This window comes from Pagrus major, chromosome 11, assembly GCF_040436345.1.
Source record: "Pagrus major chromosome 11, Pma_NU_1.0".
Taxonomy (NCBI): domain Eukaryota; kingdom Metazoa; phylum Chordata; class Actinopteri; order Spariformes; family Sparidae; genus Pagrus; species Pagrus major.
Genome location: NC_133225.1, coordinates 17368877 through 17391086, shown reverse-complemented (window position 1 = coordinate 17391086; position 22210 = coordinate 17368877). Strand labels below are relative to the sequence as shown.

Below are 22210 nucleotides of genomic sequence, written 5' to 3'. Positions count from 1 at the left end.
AATGAAATAAAAAACTGCTGTGTTTTCCCTGAGAAAAAACGTTAGAGCATCCCATGCTACGTCCTGCTCCTCATCCGAACTGTCCAAGTGTGTGATCAGGTCTGGTAGAAAAGCGTAGCTCTTTAGGAAAACATGTTTTGTTTTTTGTTTTTTTAAATTTGCCTATTTGTATCATTAACATAAATCATTACATTGAAAAATGCATTATTCGTGATTAAAATCATGGTTGTTGGTAATGTATCAACTGTCTCGACAGACTGCTTTCATGGGAAACTAGCTCCAACTGGCTCCCACTTAAATGAAAATTGTTTAAGAAGAAAGGAAGAATAAAAAAAAGTATTCTTGTGATTGACTGAATTGACAATTGGTAATCTAAAAGTCTTATCAAGCTGTACAGTACAAAAGTGCAGAGTACTCTTCAACAATGGACACATAAATCAATTAACACCTGCACAGTTCTCAAATGAGGCATTCACTCTGAGGATTAAGTCCTCACAACTAGCAAGTAATCCAGATAGTCGTGTCCATGGCATCTTTATCATCCTTACTCATCTGGAAACATATATTGTTTCCTCGCACTCTATCTTCCCTACATTCAAGGGACTCATTTACATTTATATTGCTACTTAATGCTCAGAGTGGTTCATTGTGTGGTTAACTGAAGGAGCACCCTGACACAGCAGACAGGCCCCTCACAGGGACGACACAGCTGAGATGAGTCCTCATGGGTCAACTGAATGTCAGAGAGAAGAAGGGGTCAAGTCGTGTGTGTGTGTGTGTGTGTGTGTGTGTGTGTGTGTGTGTGTGTGTGTGCGTGTGTGCGTGTGCGCGTGCATGTACGTGCGTGGTGTACGGATGTCCTCAAAGATAACAAGAGAGAGAGTGGTTGTTGTTTTAGATTGCAGTATTTGATATGTGCATCTTTACTGTATTGGCAGAAGAGAATGTTTGACAACTCTTGAAACAACAGACTGAAAAGCAGTTGGTCAGTTAGCACAGCTTTGATTTTTTTATTTTGATGTGTCAATTTTTGCAGTGAGGAGGGAATTATTCATCCATTATTCATCCATCCATCCATCACTCGTTGTTCTCCCCCTCAGTTGGATGAAGCAAACAAACAAACAAAAGTCACACACAAACCAAACAGTCTGATGTTATCAGGGGCACCATGTAGTTTTGGTGAAGAAATTCAAACTCAGAATATTAATAATTAGAATATTAATTAGGTAATAATATCAACTCAGAAATCTTTATTTTTTCCATAACTGAACAAATAGGGGTGTTCTTAGTGGAAAATAAGGTCCCCAGAACACTGTTTGAAGCCAGAAAGGTGGCAGGGTCCACCACATATAAACAAAGTAAAACAGTATGAAATTGTGTTGTCCTTTAAGGTCTTTTTGTTTATTCAGTCATGAAAACAAAGAGTTTGTTTATTTAGTTTGTTTAGGGATAAACAATCAGTCTCCTCTGATTAAAATGTCTTCCCAAAACTACATAGTGCTCCTTTAAAAGAAAAAAGTCATCATCTACATATAAGAAAAAAAGAGTTAGTTCATCAACCAAAATTGAAAGCAGATCATTGAAACCTGCTGTCACTTATCTTCATGGTTCAGACTTACATTAATCAGCAAATTAGAATTTTATAGTTTTTTGATGATTCCATGCCATGATGTCAGTAATGTTTACAAACAAGTGCCCGATTATTGAGTTCATACATCAATAAGCTAAATTATATGCTGTTAATATTTAAATTTGATACTATTTGATCTAAATTGATCTAAATTATACTATTACAAATTGAAGTTATATGATCAAAACTGAAAGCTCAACATACTCTCTAAATATAACTACACCAATTTTCCACAGGTCAAGGTCAATCAAGTGTGATTACAGGTCTTGGGGAGTACTACTAGATATGTAAAAATAGTAGTATAAAGTCTTTTGTGGCTCCAGTGATGTCACTCAGTGGCATTGTGGGTAATGTAGGTAGCACAATGTTTTAAAACGCAGTCCACTGGTCTAGCATTGCAATGTTTGGACTCATTATTGACAGTTTAAGAACAGATTATCAAAATCAATACAGCAGAAACCTGGTGCCTCCATTGCCCACAATGCAACGTTGCAGTTGAGTGACATCATTGGAGACAATTTATCAGATTCATGTAGCTTCCTCTGGAGCCACAAAAGGCTTTATACTACTTTTTTATACAAAGTATGCAGTTGTAGATTACTCCCTAAGATCTTTAAACACACTTTAATGAGTAAAACTGACGGTAACCCTTTAATGAGACTCTTAAGTTTGTTTTCAGTTTTTTGAGTTCAGGAGAACAGATGATCGGAGCTTTTGTGTAAATGACAGTGTGTCAGCGTTGACACTGATAATGAGAGCTGACTTTTCGCACTGGAGTTCAGTGAGTAATGTTTGCCAAATTCCTCCTTGATTTGAACAAATGTTGCTGTAACTCTCAAATGACAGATATACATTTACTGACTAAGGGCCATCCTGCTCAGTGCTGTTGACAACCGTCACTAGAACTAATCCAGCGTCTACTTGTGCTAATATGCTATAAATCTACATAGAAATTATAGTCATTCAAGTCTGTGTACACAGATCTGTTATGATAATGAGGGTTCCCTAAAACCAATATTGTTGACAGATGGCAAAACTTTCACTCTGTTCATCATCACAGCATTAAACCAAAACCAAACAAATGACAGTATTCAAAACTGTTCCAGCATCACAACTTCATGTGTTTTCACTAAACACTATCAACATTATTTAAATTTGCAAACAGAAAAACACATTAAAAATAGGTGAATTCAAAATACAAGAAAAGATTGAATTCCATAACCTTATTTTATGTGTGGAAAATTATATTTCATCAGTGCCGTTCGTAAAATACGACACTGTAATCAAGTCCTAACTAAATTTACTGGCTGAATTGCAACTCTTCATCAATCTGATGTTTTAAGATGACGTCTGAAATGAAACCTGAAACGGAGCTCAGATAATCTGACAATACGGCTCAATTTATCAGGACCTTGACAGAGAATTTTGTGCGCAGACACAAATCATGTGCTTGCTGTTATTGTCCAAAGTGTAAATCTGTCTGATGACGGCTGCCCGCCAGAGACTAAATCACCTGCTGTTCCATCTCACCCTGCACCGTCACTTCACAATGACTGAGAGGCACTGTGAAGTACACACAAGAAACTGGATGGCTTCATCATCACAAGTACTTCTTACACGGCACTTGCATGAGATTGTTTTGTACCTGTATATCAGTTTAGATTCTGTGTAAAAAAATATCAACTTGTAGCCAATTTACTCATCGTTTTCTCATGTTTGAAAGCAATGTAAACTCACAGTCTACCATTGTGTCTTGATCCAGCAGGGAGTTTACATCCTCGGTGTGCACGGGCAGTGTGGGGCTGCAGGGTGGAGGAACAACCAGTTCCTGGCAGACAAGAGTGGAGGGTGATTGCAATTGATTTCTGGCTCAGGTGACACTTAGCTACATCTAGGCAGGTGCATTCACACATAGTGAGAGTGTTGTGATCCAGGATGCTGTGTCATCTAGGCCCTAACTGTATAACCTTAAACACCCTCCCTATTGTGCTTCTCGCCATTGTTTGTCCAAGATGCTCTGGGTGATTTATAAATGCCTGAAGGTGGAGACATTCAATAAAACAACAAAAGAGGTAAAGAAATCGAAAATACATGTTTAATTTTCAAGTTGCTGGCTTCATGGTGTGAGTGAAGGTGCAGAGAAGGTCCACTGTTGCTGTGTGTCCCATAGCATTACAGCCTCATATCAATACGAATGAAAAGGTTGATTGGAAAAAAAGACAATAAAGGTTGAGTTGGTTGGAGATGGATAGCTGCTTACTTACTTTACCAACTTTAGCTTCAGTTGTTGGTAAATTTCATTGACACAAATGAGCTCTGCACTGATGGATTATTGACCTGCTGAACATCAGTCTTGAAACTGATACAGTATGATTGCTTTTTCATCCCCCCAGCAAGGGCTTTTCTCTTTTCATAGGTATAGTCTAGTATATTTTGCTGCCTTAGTTAAGTGAGTCAACCTTCTTCTTACTCCTACAAACACACGAGAATCAGTTCTTCCTTTGCTATTTAACAAAATTTACAGATTTGAGAAATTCTACTGATATGATACATACAAATTTCCTCAGCACTCGATCATGAGAGGCTGCTAAATAAGTTTGTGGTGCAGTGTGATATAATCAGCTGCATTGGCTGTCCCATCCACAGCAGTTAAGTTGATGAGACTTTGTGGCTGGATTGTTTGGAAGATTTCATTGGCTGTCTCAAAATGTTTGAGTCTAATTTGACAGAATGGTGATACTCGAATCTAAAAATATCCAGCTTTCAGACTGAACATGAAACAAGTACATTCAAGTAAGGACACCAAACCTTTTACATCAACAGAGCCAAAAGAGTTTGATGAATGCATAGAGAAATATTAATACTACTACTACTACAACTACTACTACTACTACTACTACATTCCATAACAGTGATTACTGTTGGAGAGCCATTAAAGACTTGTTTCATTTAAAATATATCACTTACTGAAGCTTTAAGATTTGTTAGTTTGATTAATTGAAGTTGGTTTTTAAATAAAGAAACATTCCCTCAGGAAGACATTTATACAGTACGATTAAGATTTAATGACCACAATGTCTGAGTTAAGTGCTGTTACTAATCTGCAGTTTCTCAATATATTGGTCAGTGGTCATCCTGAAGCACATATTAATCATCACTTATGTTTCTGTTGGCATCGCTTGAGTTTTAATTTTATCCCTGAAGACAGGAGAGTGTCCCTTTTTCCCACCTACATACAATGCAGGGTGACAAAAACAGGTACTAAAACACAGCAGTATATAAAAGAATACGAACCTGCTGTCAACTTTTCACTGTGCAACATTTTAATACCAACAGCCCCTCCGTTTAGTGTTTGCCTCTCAATCCCATTCACTTAAATAGCCCCAGATTCTTCTCTTAATCTTTAAATTAAGTTTAAGTTAAGCTTATTTTGTACAAGTGAGTGACTTTAAGTGCAGCACAGTATGGAGTGATCCAGTCAGTCAGTCAGTCAGTCAGAATACTATATGGAATAACTGGATGGCTGCGTATCTATAGGTCATGTTGAAAACTGCAGTAAACTTAATTTTCTTCTAATTAAACCCCAAACCTTTGCTTAGTTTTTGACCCACAGAGCAGTCCTGTGGGGTAGGAGAAGAGAGGAGAAAGAATCGCTCTAATTGCAAATGGCCAATTAAGAGCCAAATGCTTCGCCCATGAATTTGGAAGTTGAATGGCAAAGTGTTCTCTTGTGTCCTGTACGCTGGGCTGATGCTTCATCTACTTGGGGTGTAGCGAAGGTGAAACATCTCATTAAGTCAATGACACCATTATCACTGGTGTGTTTGAGAATGACATCACAGTCCAAAAGATCCTAAAATATCTCAAACTTCTCTCTAATGCAGGGACTCAAATTGACCTCGAAACGAACAAAATGTTGTGACTTTGAGAGCTAAGCTATTGTGTGTGTGTAAATCCAGGTGTTTAAACGTGGATGTCAGAGATTATCACTCTCAAAGTCCCTCTAATATTTGCAGTACCCTTGTGCAGATGGATGAGACCTCTGCCTGGGCAGCCAGCAAGAGTAATTCTTAACTAAAATTAGACAAAGGAGAAGAGGACGGGGTAAAAATAGGCATGTCTTTTTTTTTCCCAAGCCGAGCTATTTCTGTCTCATTTCCTCATACAAACCCTGACAAGTCATTATTTGAGGCCATTATTTCTTCTTGTTTTGGCAGCTGGGTCGTTGGCATCGTTATTCAAAGTATCATCCAAGATTCATCTTCTCATCAGCTCAGGCATTTGGACATTTTTCACCTCTTTTTTTCTTAACTCTCTCCAGGGACTGTTAATATGTACTGTAGTTACTAATGCTGAGATCACAGTGAAGGTTGAAACTGTGAATTAGATTTCATAACTTTTCAATTAGATTTCATAACTTTTTAATGGTTTAAAAAATGTGGCAGTACAGCACATTTTGTGTTCTTATTATAGCATTTTCTCAAGAGGAGTCTTCACCTTTCTCACCTCTGTGCCAACTGCTGCTCACCGAATTAAGTTAGTGAAAAGCTCTGATGGTACTTTGATTAATAGAGTCAATAGTGGGATTGTAGTGATTTCATCACTCACAATAATAAGGAATATTCCCTGTCTAGGACTGAAAAGTGTGATCTTAGTTCACATTTCAAAAGGCACATGTTGAGTGTATATGTGTAGCAGTCTGTTCGCAACAATATTCATGCCTGATTGATACAATATTTAAATCTAGCCATAGATCTTTTGTCCTTCCTATCATAATTCTTGTGTTTCTCAGTAAAGGACTTTGGTGATATGTTTGTCTTATGTGAAATGCTAAATGGACTGCATCTTTATAGCACTTTCTAGCCAACCGACTTTTCTAGTGTAGGGTTACATTCATGGAGGCTGTCATTTATATCTGTGAATTTAACCATTGAATTCTGTACAAATGATTTCATGGCATTTCATGAAACACGATTCTCAGACGATGAGGCCACAAAATGCTTCTTTGGGCAACTCTTCCCCCGTTGCTCCGAGCTTTCAGTCAGCTAATAGGACCACTAGCTGCACTGCTAACTGAGCTAACTAGCTAATGGCAGCTACAGTTATCATCAGTTAGCAGCTACTATGGTACTATGGTATGCTGCCCCCTATTTGTTTGTAATATGAATTTGACAGGTAGCCAGTTCTTACATATGTCATATCATGAAGACTGAAGATATTAATGAACTAATCATGACTTAATGATTCATTAATGAAATATCTCTTGTCTGTTCTCTAGCAATTCATCATTATAAACTAAAGTCCTTGAATTGCAGTTATTCAAAAATTACTCAGCCGTACTTTATGTTTAGTGCTAAGTGGCAAATGTTAGCATTCTAATAGGCTAAACTAAGATGGTGAACAGGGTCAACTTTGAACCTGTCTCCTCACAGAGCTGCTAGCATGACCGTAGACTCTCGGTCTTGTTTGTGAATTCACAATTCCTACCACAGTGATGCCCCCCTATATCATTAACTAGAAGGTCCTTATAAGAGACTTTTGAGCGCTAATCTGTAAATGTATAAACCTTTATGCACTGGTTAGAGGTTAAAGAGTCTGCCCGAAAAAATGTCACTGCTACTTTACCTACATCTCTGGACGCAATTTCCTTGATCTATTTGTCCCCTGAGGTACGAAACCATCTGTGTGTGTATTGTCTTGTGTAAATTATAGGAAGTGTTAAAATATTTAACATCCTCTGTGTCCAGTCTGCTGTGCCACAATGTAGGCATGACAAGTTTCAGTACCTGACAGCTTCCATTTTTAGCAGTAAGGGAGAAGGTGTTATGGTGACCCCAGCTCCATGTAGCTGCAGCCTGCCTGGCGGGGGTGCAGCTGGCAGGGAGAGATTGGACTCAGCTGGCACTGCTGGAGACTCTTTGGGTAGGAGGTTGGGTTTGTGGAGCGGATGCGTGAGACACCAGAGCCAAGGCTGCTGTGTTTTCCAGAGCCAGAGGCCAGGAGTGCCCCTCAGCGCTGTCTGCCTGTGTGAGACTGCTTGTGCATATTTGCCCCTGTTTCGCTATACTTGTGAGGACCTTTGCCTCAGAACAAAACAATACAAGGACAAGGAAGCTGCTCTGCAAGCGGAAACAAAGTGCTGGTCCTTACTTATTTAAAGGGGTCAGTGTAAGGTTTAGGATTAGATTTAGGGCCATGGTGGTGAATGTCACAGTTTGAGCTAGCGGTTAATGAATAAAAACACTCAAAGAGTACATGTGTGTGAGCGTTTCTCTTGTTTTGAAATATGGCACAGAGTAATCTTTGTGTTTGTAGGAAAATAAAGGGCTTACAGACAAAACTTTAATGCTGCTAATATCTGGGAGGTAGCTATCTAAAAAATCTGACCAACCAAACAATTACAGTTTGTTCCAGGCTCTCTTTGTTCCCTCTTTTTTTTTGTGCACAGGAACACAACAAATCCCAGGGAGCTTTTACCTGTTACTATTTGGGGAACATTTAGTGTACCACAGAATTATCCAGAATGTTGTTGCTTTTTAATTTTCATCTATGCATTCACACAGCAAAGTGCTAAAAAAGAAAAAGAAAGGAAAAACAGAATTCTGTGTCTGTTGACATTTGTACGTGTGTGTTCACAACAGCCGGTTGCAGATGCACCATAAGGCGGTTTGTGAAGGCTGGAGGGCAGCCGGCGGACTGAGTCCAATGAGCCAAGAGAAGACGTCTGTCAGTCTGTGTCAGACACCACAAGCTGTGGAGTCATTATAACATTAAGGTAGGAATAAAAGCATAAATCATCTGCAAAGATTTTTTAAAAATGCAAAATAACAATGACAGCATGTTTGTGAGCAATAAAGAAAATGAACAAAACAGATGGATTTTGCTGCATGAGGCCACAGGTGCTGTGGTTAAAGTTACAATTGTTCACTAAAGCCTCCAAACAAACTCACAGCACCAAAACCTTTGCAAGACTCCAGCAGTCACAGAACAACGTGGGCATCTTGATGGAGTCCTCTTTTTTTTCTTTCTTTTTTTTTTACAACCTTTCAAATGCAAATCTAGTAATCACTCACTTTTAATGTCTGGTCTGATCCTCCAAATTCTATAAAAAACAATGTCTGGGTCTATTCTGTCTTCAATAGCAAATCAGTCACATTGTCTCCACCATGTATCATATCTTCAGTGTGTCTGAGCTGGGTGGGAGTGACAGCCTACACATTTACATGGTGAAGTTAATGAGAGTCATTGTCAGTCAACCATACAGACGGGTCAACTAAAACTATGGTCCCACAGCAGCATGTAGCTAGTGTTGATTCGCAGTGGGATCAGCAGCATTTGGAGTCCATAATTTTACTCAAGGTAACGGCATGTTTCACTTAGTCATCCGTCGCTATAACTCCTCTTCGCCAGAGAGTGTGCAGAAGTCGGCTTCTAAAGGTAACGTGAATGAAACTTGAAAAACATTACCTCGCTTAGGGTTCCTTAATGACATCAAACTCAAACTCAAAAATTTGCAGGACTATGTGTGTGGTTTTATCTAAAGTAAATGTTGCATTTGTGTAGGATCCTACCACTCATACTAAGAAAATAAATGAGAAAATACACTGACATACACTCATCAAATCCATTAAATTGTGATTGGAGCATTTTTTTATGAAGTATTTTCATTTGCTTTTGCTGTTGGCAATTTTCCTCAACCTGCCTCATCTACTTCTGCTTGGCAATTTCCCAGAATGACTTTTGACACTGGTTACATAAGGGGTTGTGAACTTCTTGCTTTCTATCAAAAAAGCATTATTTCTTCTGAGTTTTGAGTGCTGCAGCAGTGGTTCAAGAATTGAAGGAAAATGAACATCAGCCGTTAAACTGTCAGTGTTTTTTAAATTTACTTTTGCTTTAAGATTTATATTCTGTAGCCACAGTTGACCGAGGACTGAAAATCCCTCAAGAGCTTTTCTTACGACTTCATAAAGCAAGAAAATTCTGTGAAGAATGGGAGGTGGAGTGCTCAAAAATCAGCCAGCCACATCTCTATCGTATGTTCCACATATTATCTATAATGGGCCTCTGTTGGTCATTAACCCCAGGTAATCAGCTGTATTACGAAAACCCGCCTGCTTACTGCAAACTATTTTCCAGTTGAAGTGTCTTAGTTTGGCTGTAATGGGCTCCTCCTCATTTTATGGCCTCTTATGTTCTTCAGCACATTGCCCTTTTCACACACAATTACCTCCTCAGCTCCATTTCAGGCCCATTAGCAGGACTTGCAGGCTTATCCTTCCTAAAAGCAGAGGCTTCAAGGGATATGACAAGTTCTCCTGCCTCTGGAAGAGGATCGTTTAGCTCAACTAAAACTGTAGAACTGTAAAGCCATTGAAATTCAAAATGGGAGAGTCAAATGAGCTGAATTGAGCATGGTAGACCTGTGTGGCAATAGAGAGGATCGCTGAGGGAAGATAAATGTGAGTTTGAAGTTCTCATATCAACTTGTACTTTCATACTTTGGCTTCTGACACTGTGTCGTAGCAGCAGTGAGGATTTCCTGCAGATTTCTCCATATTTATGAGACGAGAGGAGGCTTTTAGATGTTTGAACCATCTGCCCTCCACCTCATTGTATGTTTCTGTGGATAAAAGAGGGTCAGCTGCATATTGTCAAATGTCAGTACATGTAGCAGTTGGCTCAGTTGCATTCCTGTGGAAACATTTAAAACGCAGATAACCTTCAGAGCAGAGCATTAAACTCCATAGTCCGCAAATAGCTGTAGCCAGTCATTATAGTCACATTGCCTGATGGCAAGGTCACTGGCTACGTTGTCAGATATAATTAACCTTTGGTGTCGGTTCTTGTTTGCCTATTTTCAAGTAAATTGTGTCATTTTGCCTCCCAATTCTGCACTATTTTAAGAGGTTTAAGAAAAAATGTAATAATAATTTGTGTTTTGCATCATTTTTGAGAAAATGTCAAAATGCTTTGGGATTTTTTTTAATTAAAGTGAATGAAACGGTACATTTAATATGACACATTTAATTGGCAGGAGTCACATGGCATTTATGCAGGAAGTTTTAAGTGGTCAGGCGGTTCACATTTGGAGTTTCTCCTGGAGGTTTAGATTTTTGATGCATGGATGCACATAGCTTTGAATGCACATTTGGAGCTGCCAGTCCTATGTGAAGTGAGCATTTTCACAAGTGATTGGCTTTTTTCACATACTGTATGAACGAAAACTTCCACATAAGCAATACATTTTCACATGTGGATTACACACTTTCATGAGCAATTAGCTTTTTTTCACATGTGGAAGCGTCCAGCTGTACACTTTAAGATTTAATGAGGCAACAGATGAACTATGGGCAGTATTATGTACAGCTGTCTCTGGTTATGATAGTTCTAAGATAAAATCCCATAGTTCTTATAAACATGGAAACAGAAAATGAAGATGAAGGGGAGAGAACAGATCCTTGTGGGATACCATATGGTGACAGAACATGTTCTGAACCTGGAACATAAGAGACATGAAACTGAAACCAGTTCAAAGTTGAACAGGACGTCCAGAGATGACACTGGTGATACTGTAAGTCTTTCTACTCCATAACTGATGCAAAGTTATTACAGTAAAAGTGTTTACAAGCTTCACAGTGAGAGAATGAAACGGCTTGCATAGTGTTGTAGATATGATGCATGGAATAAAAGATGAATAATACAATGCAGAAATCTCTTTACAACAATAATTTTCCTTAAAATACATTTAAAAAAACAACCCTCATATGCCGAGGTGCCTCCACATTACAATGCTACGCATTACGTAGCTACCGTTAAGTACACCAAGGTCATGTCGTCTGTAGTTTTCTTTGTATTAATGTGATTTTTTTTTTTTTTCTATTTGGTTTACAATTAATAACTTAGACATGGATATTCATGAGCGGATTTCCATATTTGCATTTAACTTCTTTTTCATCAACAGATGGATAAAAAAATAAACCTTAAGCATCCTCTCTCAGAGTTTTATTCCCAGCGGTGTGATGAACTGGTTGATTTCACCTGTGTCTGCCCTGTCAGATAGTCACAAATTCCCCAGAACTGCAACTGCTTTATTTGTAATCAGAGACACAGGGAAGTATAGAGTGGACTAAAATAGATCAGTCTTTCAAATCTGGATAAACGGTAAAGACATGAGACTGCTTACTTGACGCGGAGACAGGAATAGCTCTGTGATGCAACATTACAGGAGGGAACTTAACTAAAGCTAACCAACAGGATGAAATATTAAACAACACCACTCCTCAGTTCTTGCCATCTTTTAGTTGAGTTATGTATAAGGTTTGATATTGTATTTGGAGTGATTGCTCAGGACTTGTTATATGATTAAGACACTGATATTAATGAATGCTTTTAACTTTGGTTTATATTCTGTCCTTTCTAATAGAGCTGCTTATTTATCATTTCCCTTTTACAGCATCAGAAGAGCCATTGCTGATGTAATCAAGTCATCTCTCCCTCTAGCTGTGTGTGAGTGTTTTTCCATACAGCCTCGAGGTAAATCTGATAAAGCAAAGTTATGTTACCCTCATTCAGCCTCTTCATTCACTATTCTTGCTGCCTGGCACAACACACACAGAAGTCTCCTCCAAAGGGATTTATGTAAGTTGCCGTGTCTGGATAAGTCTCAGTTTGGATGCCATCTGATTAAATATGAACACATATTTTATTTTACTTGAAACGAGATTCTCTTGTCTGTGTCACTGGTTTTCAGCAGGAAACTACTCTGTAATTCAATACAGCAGTTTGCTTGAGGGGAGAGGCACCACTGGGAACATTTTAAGACGTGAGACAGCTAAACGTTTTCTGAAGTCTTTGTGCTTTTTTGTCCAATACAGAAGTGCCCTCTAGTGGAAGAGATTCACATCTCACATCTCCACATTGCTGAGATTCTTCTTTGTACAGCACAAGAATATTAACTTACAATAAACAAGTTAACAAAGATTAGGGTAGCACTACATTATTTACACATATTAACCATTAATTAGGTGCTAGTATTTTGGCTCTTATATTAACCCACACAGGTTTTACTATTGAGTTTGCTGCGTGCAAGACCTCAATTTAGAATAGGGAACACATTATTATTTGGACAATATTTACACTTTTAGTTTTGTGTTTTGTTTTGACAGAATTGACAATGTTTAGGATGAGACTATAATTCATGTACAACGTCTTCTTTACTGATCATGTCACAAACCCACTTTCTCCTTGCTCTGATGTCCTGATGTCAAATCAAACTAAATGGATTGTAAACTGCAAAGAAGCACTGTTGATCGTACACTGGCGGTTGTCAAGATGTCATTGCCACAGAGAGAAGACGCACGTGCAGCGTTTTTTCTCTCAGCCAACAAACACATCAACTCAGCACCCCTGAATGCACAGCCAGCGCTTTTCTGCCCAAAAAACAACACTATGTGGACACCGGCCCTTAGCGGTTACTCTGCTGGTGGTCTGGGTTTAGCCTGTTGGCATGTTAACATTTGCTAATATTTGTTGTATAATAATTTGAAAACAGAAGACAGAATGTGTGAAAACCAACATACTGTAGGTCAAAGCAGCCACACCCACTGCAGTCGACAACAGCAAGGAGGTGAAGAGGGAAAGGAATTCTCTCAATTTTGTGTGTTATTGAGTTGGAAGTAACTTTATACACTTTGTATGAGGCTTTCTACGATAAATTGTCTTTCTTGTAAATTTGGCAAATGTTATGATTATAGACATCTCATAGTGGAGAGGAGGATATGTAACACAGATTTGCCTGTTTGTCACGATTAACAGAGACTCCAGTCTGCAGTGTAGTTCATACACTTGGCAGATTAACCAGATAAAATAACATTAGGCTTCACGATCAAAGGAAGTTTTTCTGTCATGTGGACAATCAGTAATAGGTTTTTTATTATGCCTTTTAGGGGGTGCTGCAGCCCCCTTAGCACACCTACTTCTCGTGTCCCTGGTTCTGTCCCTTTATCTGGACCCGCACCTAAAGTTAATGGGGTCTATTCTGGTCTACTCCAGTACAACCCCACCACCATCTATGATCTCAATAATAAACACAATGTAGAATTATTACCCTCCTGACAGTGTCAACGAAAACTGAAAATAATAAGCCTCGTGAAAATAAAATTCAGGCCAGAGCTGCTGTATTGGAGTGGATTGTGCATGTAACCTCATAGTTACTGTGCAGAGTCAGTCATTATTTTTACTATACTGTATTTAGGAGCAGGCAGCAGGCAAACATTCTTAGTTGAATTTTAGTTTTTAATTCGGTTGTTATCTCTCACATACACATGTACAAACTCACACACGTGTTCACACAGACAGGGTTAATGGTTCTGACCTACTGTTCTGTTCCTGTGCTACTGTCTAATGAAAGGCCTAATTAATGCTTTTAGCCTTTTGCTATCAGGCAGACAACCCCACCAAACACAAATCCCAGTCCCAGAGTCCTGCTCAGTGGTTTCCCCTCTGCCACTTCATGAATGTATAACTTCAGAGATTAATTTGTTTTGCTCCAATGACATTGTAGAAAAAGTGCAATAATTTCTGTTTTTAGGAAGTGACATAAGATTATTGCTTTAATAAAAAATATACATATATACATATCTGATGAAAAAAATATATAGCTGTAATACTTGTGCATAAGGGGGAAAAAATGTAGGCCTACATTTAATTCAGTCTATTACAATGGCATCTTAATTGCAGACACATGCTAAACAATTTGAGGCTGTGTTAGATGAAGTTTCTTAAGTTCTGGTTTTTGGTGAATGAAAATTAATGAATGAGGCAGAGAATTAGGTCTCTCTGACCTCTGGCTCCCCCTGCTGTAAGGGTGTGTCTATTGTAGCCAAGTGCTGGATTTCAGTCATTACAAGGCGAAGAAATGTCAATGTCAATCATTGCACATTGAGAACACATGTATGTTTCGTAAATCCTTCACAGCAAAGCAAAAAACAAAAAAGTGAGACATTTATACAACCTGCTAAAACATGTAATCACCAAGATGAAAATACAGAACATTTTTATCAAAAGGTGCTATAGTTAGTATATTTATATTAACAATGGAACACATCATGATGAACCAACAGAGAATTATCACCTGACTCAGCAGTTCATCTCAGCTCTATGATGATCAAGTAGCAGATAAACTGTCACAGACGACCTGGTGAACATAGTGTAGCGTTTAACAGCTAAAAAGCCAGATATTTTACTCAGGAATTGGAGAGACCAATAACAGTTAAAAGGAGAGTAAATATCCCGCTTATATTCATGAGGTGCTCACTATGAGTTCCATGAAGCTGAAGGGTGCTGTAGATTCAACTGATTTTCTGCAGGTTCCCCACAATGTCACACTGTTTTTCACATTCTTATCTGATACATTGTTTTAATAAAATAACATGCTGTACATGTTACAATAGCCATTAGATGAGCAAATAGGGGTTCGATATCTTACTCAAGGATGCTTTGATAGGTCATATGCTGATGCTCAGCTGATCTGCTCAATTACACTGGCAACAGACAAGAGGATGCTCTGTAAAGCGCTGCTGTTTAAAAGCTGTGAGTCTCTGCCTCTCGTAGAGGTCTGAGGAGAACCTCTTTCCTGTAGGAGAAGTGGGTGAGTTCGACCCCGTGGTACATCCTTTTCCTGCGTTGCAGCAGGTGGTAAAGAGAGAGGGTGAACTTAGCCAGCGCCAGTGTGCAGGAGATCACCACAACCAGCAGTGCGATGTAGAACATCATCTCAGATGTTCTTATTGTGGTGGTTGGTGCAATTGTTGTTGGTGCAAGTGTTGTGATAGTGGTGGTTGTTGCAGTCGTTGTTGGTGCAAGTGTTGTGATAGTGGTGGTTGGTGCAGTCGTTGTTGGTGCAAGTGTTGTGATAGTGGTGGCTGGTGCAGTCGTTGTTATAGTGGTGGTTGGTGCAGTTGTTGTTGGTGCAAGTGTTGTGATGGTGGTGGTTGGAGCAGTTGTTGTTTTAGTTGTGGTTGGCGCAGTCGTTGTTGGTGCAAGTGTTGTGATAGTGGTGGTTGGTGCAGTTGTTGTTGGTGCAAGTGTTGTGATAGTGGTGGTTGGTGCAGTCGTTGTAATAGTGGTGGTTGGTGCAGTCATTGTTATTGTGGTTGTGGGTGTGGGTGTGGTTGTTGGTAAAGAAGTGGTTGTTGGTATTCTTGTAGTTGGTAAAGTGGTTGTTGGTGTTGTGGTAGTAAGTATGGTGGTGGTTTGCAATGTGGTTGGAAGAGTCGTGGTGGTGGTTGGCAAAGTGGTGGTCGGTGTTGTAGTTGTAAGGATGGTGGTTGTTGGTACTGTAGTTGAGAGTGTCGTGGATGTTGTTGTGGTGGTGGTTAAGAGAGTGGTCGTAGAGGGAAGGGTGGGGCAAATAAATTGATCCTCTGTTAATAATTTGATTTCCTGTCCTTTTAGATTTTCTGGATACTCACAGAACACTTGAGACACAATCTTGGCAGAGTTCACCTTCATCCAGAGGTGAAGATTTATCAGATTACAGTCACAGTTCCGGGGGTTATGATCCAGGTACAGTTTTTTGAGTTTTGCTAAAGGCTGAAAAATATCCTCAGGAAGCGTCTGGAGGTCGTTGTGAGCGAGCTTGAGTGTGGTCAGCGATTGTAGCTTTTCAAACACACCTGCATCCAGTGAATTTATCTTGTTGTACTGTAGATTCAGCTCTGTGAGCATCTCAAGGCCTTCAAAGTACTCAGCGTTCAAGGTGACAAAGTGGTTTTTAGACAGATCTACCTTCTTGAGTTTCTTCAGAGGGCTGAATATTCCATTAGGAAGAGTGCTGAGATTGTTCTGACTGAGGCTTAAGTCACCCAATTTAGGCAGTGCTCCAAAAAGCACTGGTGGTAGACTGGTCAGTTGATTCTTATGTAGGGTCAGTGTTTTAAGCACAGGGAAGTCAACGAAAAATCCTTGAGGTAAACCAGTCAGAAGATTACCATCCAGAAACAGCTTCATTAGTTTGTCTTTATGTGAAAATAGATTAGGTGATAATTCTGTTATTTTGTTTCCCGCCAAGCCAATTTCCTTCAAGTTCGGCAAATTCTGAAATATGTCTTCAGGAATGGTGGTCAGCTGGTTCTCGTAAAGTCGTAGAATCACCAGTTTGTTTAGGTTCGAGAACCAGTCAGTGGATACAGCAGAGAGATTGTTTTTAGCGAGATGAAGTAATGAAAGGTTCCCAAGATCGTCAAAGGTCCCGTCTTCAATCGATTCGATCTCATTTCCGTGTAAGTGGATCTCTGTAAGTCTTTTAAGGCCGTCAAACAAGCCTGTCTCCAGACTGCGGAGCTTGTTAGACTTTAGTATAATCTTATCCAGGTTGCTGAGGTCTTTAAAGACTCCCACTGGAATTGACGTTAACGAGGTGCCGGAGATCTCAACGGACTGGAGGTTTACCAAACCTTCAAAAGCTCCTGGCTCAATAGATGTCGTGATAGTGTTCAAGAATTCCACCTTTGTAAGTTGGGGATTTTCAACAAAGGCTCCTTTGGGGATTGTTTGAATCTGACTATGCAGAAAGTAGACCTCTGTCACACCTGGTCTCAGGACACGTGGGATTTCTATCACTTGCTCATCAAAAACATCTCTGGGGCACACTTGCCCCTTTTTACATTCTTTGACTTGAGTCAATGAAGACTCAAACAGCAAAGACAGAAAAAGAATGATGAATTCTCCTCTTGACATGCTTATTCACTGTAAAAAGAAAGAAAATGTGATAAAGAATAACCTGAAAAAATAAAGTAGTAGAACAATGTCTTCTGTTATCGCTGCATACACATGACTGAATGAATGTTGATTTAAATTTGATGGATGATCACCACAAAGACGTGTTTGGTCTGTTACTGTATGTTCTTCACCTAGGACAAAAATGTAAAAACAGATGTTTTTTAAAAGCTTTAATATTTAGCATTCATGCACATAATCTATATGTTAACATCCTTGATGGTACGTAAACATTATGCCATTTTTAAAATATGCAGCTCTTCCCACATCTTTCAAACTCAAACTTTTATTATCCACCACTTTCATCCATTTCCTATGCTTCTATCTCTGGTCTGTTGATTATGTTTTGCTTTTACTTCCTTACTAGATCATTGTTTTTGTCAGGTAACCGCTAAACATACATAACGTTTGCAACTTGTTTGTTTAGTCTGGTGTCTGTGATTGCTGGTGTGGCGAGCGGTTAGGAGGACGACCAGCGAGCTGGTATAATTAAGGAGGAGCTGACAGCGCCACCCTGGGAATTTCACCCAAGGAATAATATCTACCTCAGTCCAAGACTGATAACTCAAAGGCATACAGGTTCATGATACTAAGAGGTAAGACACATGGTTCCATCCAACAATAAGTCTTTATTTTAACAATATCAAAATACTAATTAAGTGGGCCAGAAAACACACAATGTAGACAGTTGTTAGGTAAGGGCAAAGAAAATGTCTGAAGCTGAGGCTTACCAGTGGAGAGGCAGGCCACCAGGAATGAGGTATCCTGAAGAAGAGTCAGCCCAATCACACGTGCATACACATCCACACACACGTGAAGGATTACACCAGGGGTGGACAACTAAGCACAGGACACAGGAAGGAGAAACCACCACTGGAAGACACCAACCCCCAGCACCTTAGACTCTCAGTTTCTAAAACAGAAAGGGGACGAGGTGAAGTTAGTGGGGCTCCACTCATGCAAATAAACAAAACACTATATTGCAGTGACTAAATGCTGAAACACTAATCATCAGCAATGACAAGAAAATGGGCCTCCTGCCTGTGGTGAATGACCGACCACTTGAAGTTTAATTTAACAACAAGATAACAAAAGAAATAAGATAAAGTAAACAGAATAAACTACACAAAACAATATTAATGGAGGGGGCTAAGCAGCCAGGTATTGGTAAATTGTGAAAAATCAACAAAACTACACAAAACAGTATTAATGATGTGAGAGAAGCAGCCAGGCAGTTGGAAATTAAACAAAAACAAAATGAAAAATTACTGTCACAAACAATAGTAAATCAGGAACAAAATAAATTAAATAAGCTACACAAGACTATCACCCATGGAGGATACAAACAGATTACAATAGGGGACAAAGTAACTGAAATAAGCCCCACACAACTCCCCAGTAAGGCTGCTGAACACCAACACAGACCCGCAGTCCTGATCCAGCTGCGCCTGTGAGCCAGGGGAGGAGAGCGGACGAGACTCTGGTGCTTATTCCACCACTATGAGTACCAATAATGATAACAATACCTATAACGAAAACGCCCATTCAGCAACTACACACATCATGATAATATTACAGCGCAAAGTATAGGTGAACCTACCAGCAGCGATCTGTGAGAGAGTCACATCTGATGGATGGGAGAGGGTCTACAATAGGGCGATCTACAAAATCATATGTAGGCTAACTGGTTTAAACAACATGATAAGAAAAATGAAACTAAAGCACAAACAATAGAGACCGCTCTCATATCTGCGACAACGGCAGGAAAGGAGTCTCTAAGTGGCAGTATATCCTTGTCACGTCTGTTCTGCTGTAGGAATACTTCTGTTGCGACAGTGAGAGCATCTAGACTCTCCTGTGGCAGGTTGGGAAAGTTATTACAAGGCAAAGAAATGTCCAGGAAAACATGTTTCAATCATCGTACATTGAGAACACATAACTATTCTTAACATGAGTACCCAGGGCTGCTCTAACTGGAACCCTCACAGGAAGAGAACTTTGTCAATCTCATTTCCTTTATACAAACACATCACAGATGACATTGGCTGTCAGCATTCCCCCCACAACACTTGCACCCGCCCATGTCACCACAACAAAAGCCCATTTACACAATTGAGAGCATATTTTAGACATGTTAACACCCCCACTTGCTCTCACATTGTTACTCTCCAAACAAACTTTCCAAACTTACTGAACTTTATCTTTGTTGCAGGTTTTGTTATCACATCTGCTACCATCTGGTCTGTTGGACAATACCCTAGAATTATTTTTCCATCATTCACAGTTGACCTTAAAAAGTGATATTTTATGTCAACATGTTTACATCTCTGTCTGCTTATAGGGTTCTTTGCTAGCGCTATTGTCCCTTGGTTATCCTCATAAACCTTGGGTAGTGTGTACTGACATCTGTCAATACCCTCTTGCAGTTGTACTAGGTACATACACTCCTGTATGGTTGAACAAAAAAACAAAACAAAAAAAAATGTTCCAGGCGAGACATTTATACAGTGTGTAAGTACAACCTGCTAAAACACGTCATCACCGAGGTGAAAATACTCCATATTTTTATTAAAGGTGCTATAGTTAGTATATTTATATTAACAATGGAACACATCATGACAAACCAACAGAGAATTATCACCTGACTCAGCAGTTCACCTCAGCTCTATGATGCATTAAAGTGTCTTCCAGGTCCAAGCAACAGATAAACAAAGTCACAGACGACCTGGTGAACATAGTGTAGCATTTAACAGCTAAAAGCCAGATATTTCACTCAGGAATTGGAAGAGACCAGTAACAGTTAAAAGGAGAGTAAATATCCCGCTTATATTCATGACCATTTGTGGCCAGAAAGCACGACTCCAAAGTTGCTCTATATCTGTTGGATGTGTAAATGGACAATGGTTTTTAACAAGTTTGTATCAACTTTATAAGGTGAAAATACAGACAGCGTTGTGTTCACAGCCAAAAAAATAATTTATTGCCAGTTAGAGTCCCTGCCATTGATTGCATAAAATATGGACAGTCTGAAAAGTGAAGTGGAAGTGCCTTAAACCTGCATTCTTTCTAATAGCCAGCAGGGGTCCACTCCACTGGTTTAAAAAAGAAGTCTGATTGTCTGTAAGCTTATGACCCTATTTCTGACTTCATTCATTACCTCAGTAAACAGTTTCGTTTATGGTCTTAATAAAAATAAAAATAAAAACAGAAAAGGGGATGAGATGAAGCTAGTGGGGCTCCACTCTTGCAAATAAACAAAACACTATATTGCAGTGACTAAATGCTGAAACACTAAACACTAGGTTCTCAGCAATGACAGAAAAATGGGCCTCCTGTCCGTGGTGAATGACGGACCACTTGAAGTTTAATTTAACAACAAGATAACAAAAGAAATTAGATAAAGTAAACAGAATAAACTACACAAAACAATATTAATGGAGGGGGCTGAGCAGCCAGGTATTGGTAAATTGTGAAAAATCAACAAAACTACACAAAACAGTATTAATGATGTGAGAGAAGCAGCCAGGCAGTTGGAAATTAAACAAACACAAAATGAAAAGTTTCTTTCCCAAACAATAGTAATTCAGGAACAAAATAAATGAAATAAACTACACAAGACTATCACCCACGGAGGATACAAACAGATTATGAAAGGGGACAAAGTAACTAAAATAAGCCCCACACACCAACACAGACCTGCATTCCCGATCCGGCCGCGCCTGTGAGCCCGGAGAGGAGAGTGGACGAGACTCTATGGTGCTTATTCCACCACTATGAGCCAATTTCTAAAACGTAAACACCCGTTTAGCAACTACACACATAATGATAATATCACAGCACAAAGTATAGGTGAACCTACCAGCAGTGATCCGTGAGAGAGTCACTTCTGATGGACAGGAGAGGGTCTACAACAGGGCGATCTACAAAATCATATGTAACTGGCAAAAACAGCATGTTAAGAAAACTAAACTGAAACTATATTTTTATACACGCTAACTACGGGAACATTTCTTACTATCTTGCTCTATCAATATACAAGCTCGCACACAGAGTTTATTGCTTGCACAATTAAGTCATTGTCCAGCAGAACAAGCTGTTCTGTATGCAATAACAGGATGTCTTAATGCTGACATATAATAACACCCACACGCATACTTGTTTTTGTCAGTTAAAATAGAAGTACATACAGGAACCAATCCCTAAACTGATACACTCCCAAAGTACATACAGGAACCGATTCCTAAACTGACCCACTCCAACGCACCCCTTAAAAGGTCATGTTAGTTGAACGTATATAAAGGAAGGGCCGCCAACACGTGGAGAAAGAGTGATGGAATAGGACTTTCCCCTCTTTAGGACGATGTCTCCTGTGACAGGTGGATTCGTGTGCCGAGTGGCTGGGACCAGCCCATGCACCAACGAAGGGAGAGCTAAGTCTAAACCACAGCCCCCCCCCAGCAGTTTCTGACCAATCAGATAGATGCACAATTTTTCATAATACTCTGTGTAATGCTAAGATAGTCATTCTCTTTTGGGATGTTGGCCGCAGCAACTGTTGGCAGACAGCTGCTTTCAGACGGGAGCGTACCTATGTTCCCAAGGTCCTATGTTCCCCGCTGTTGCCGGGGAACATAGGACCTTTTTTCTAAGAAAGGGTCCTAATTAACTAACCCTAACCCTTTTGGGGGAAAGCGGGGAACATAGGACCCTTTTTCTAAAAAAGGGTCTTATGTTCCCCGGTCACATACACAGCGGGGAACATAGGACCCTTTGGGTAAACAGCGGGGAACATGGGACCCT

The 22210-nt window shown here is 39.5% G+C and overlaps 1 protein-coding gene across 1 annotated transcript; it reads right to left on the bottom strand.

Moving 5' to 3' along the window:
* Positions 1-13941: 13941 nt before the first annotated feature.
* LOC141004976 (uncharacterized) lies at positions 13942-21334 on the bottom strand. Its single transcript, XM_073476699.1, has 3 exons — positions 21270-21334; positions 18142-18323; positions 13942-17380 (listed from the first exon to the last, which is right to left on the bottom strand). Exon 3 carries the CDS (start codon positions 17369-17371, stop codon positions 15215-15217), a length of 2157 nt encoding a protein of 718 aa, XP_073332800.1. The 5' UTR covers positions 17372-17380; positions 18142-18323; positions 21270-21334; the 3' UTR covers positions 13942-15214.
* Positions 21335-22210: the final 876 nt, after the last annotated feature.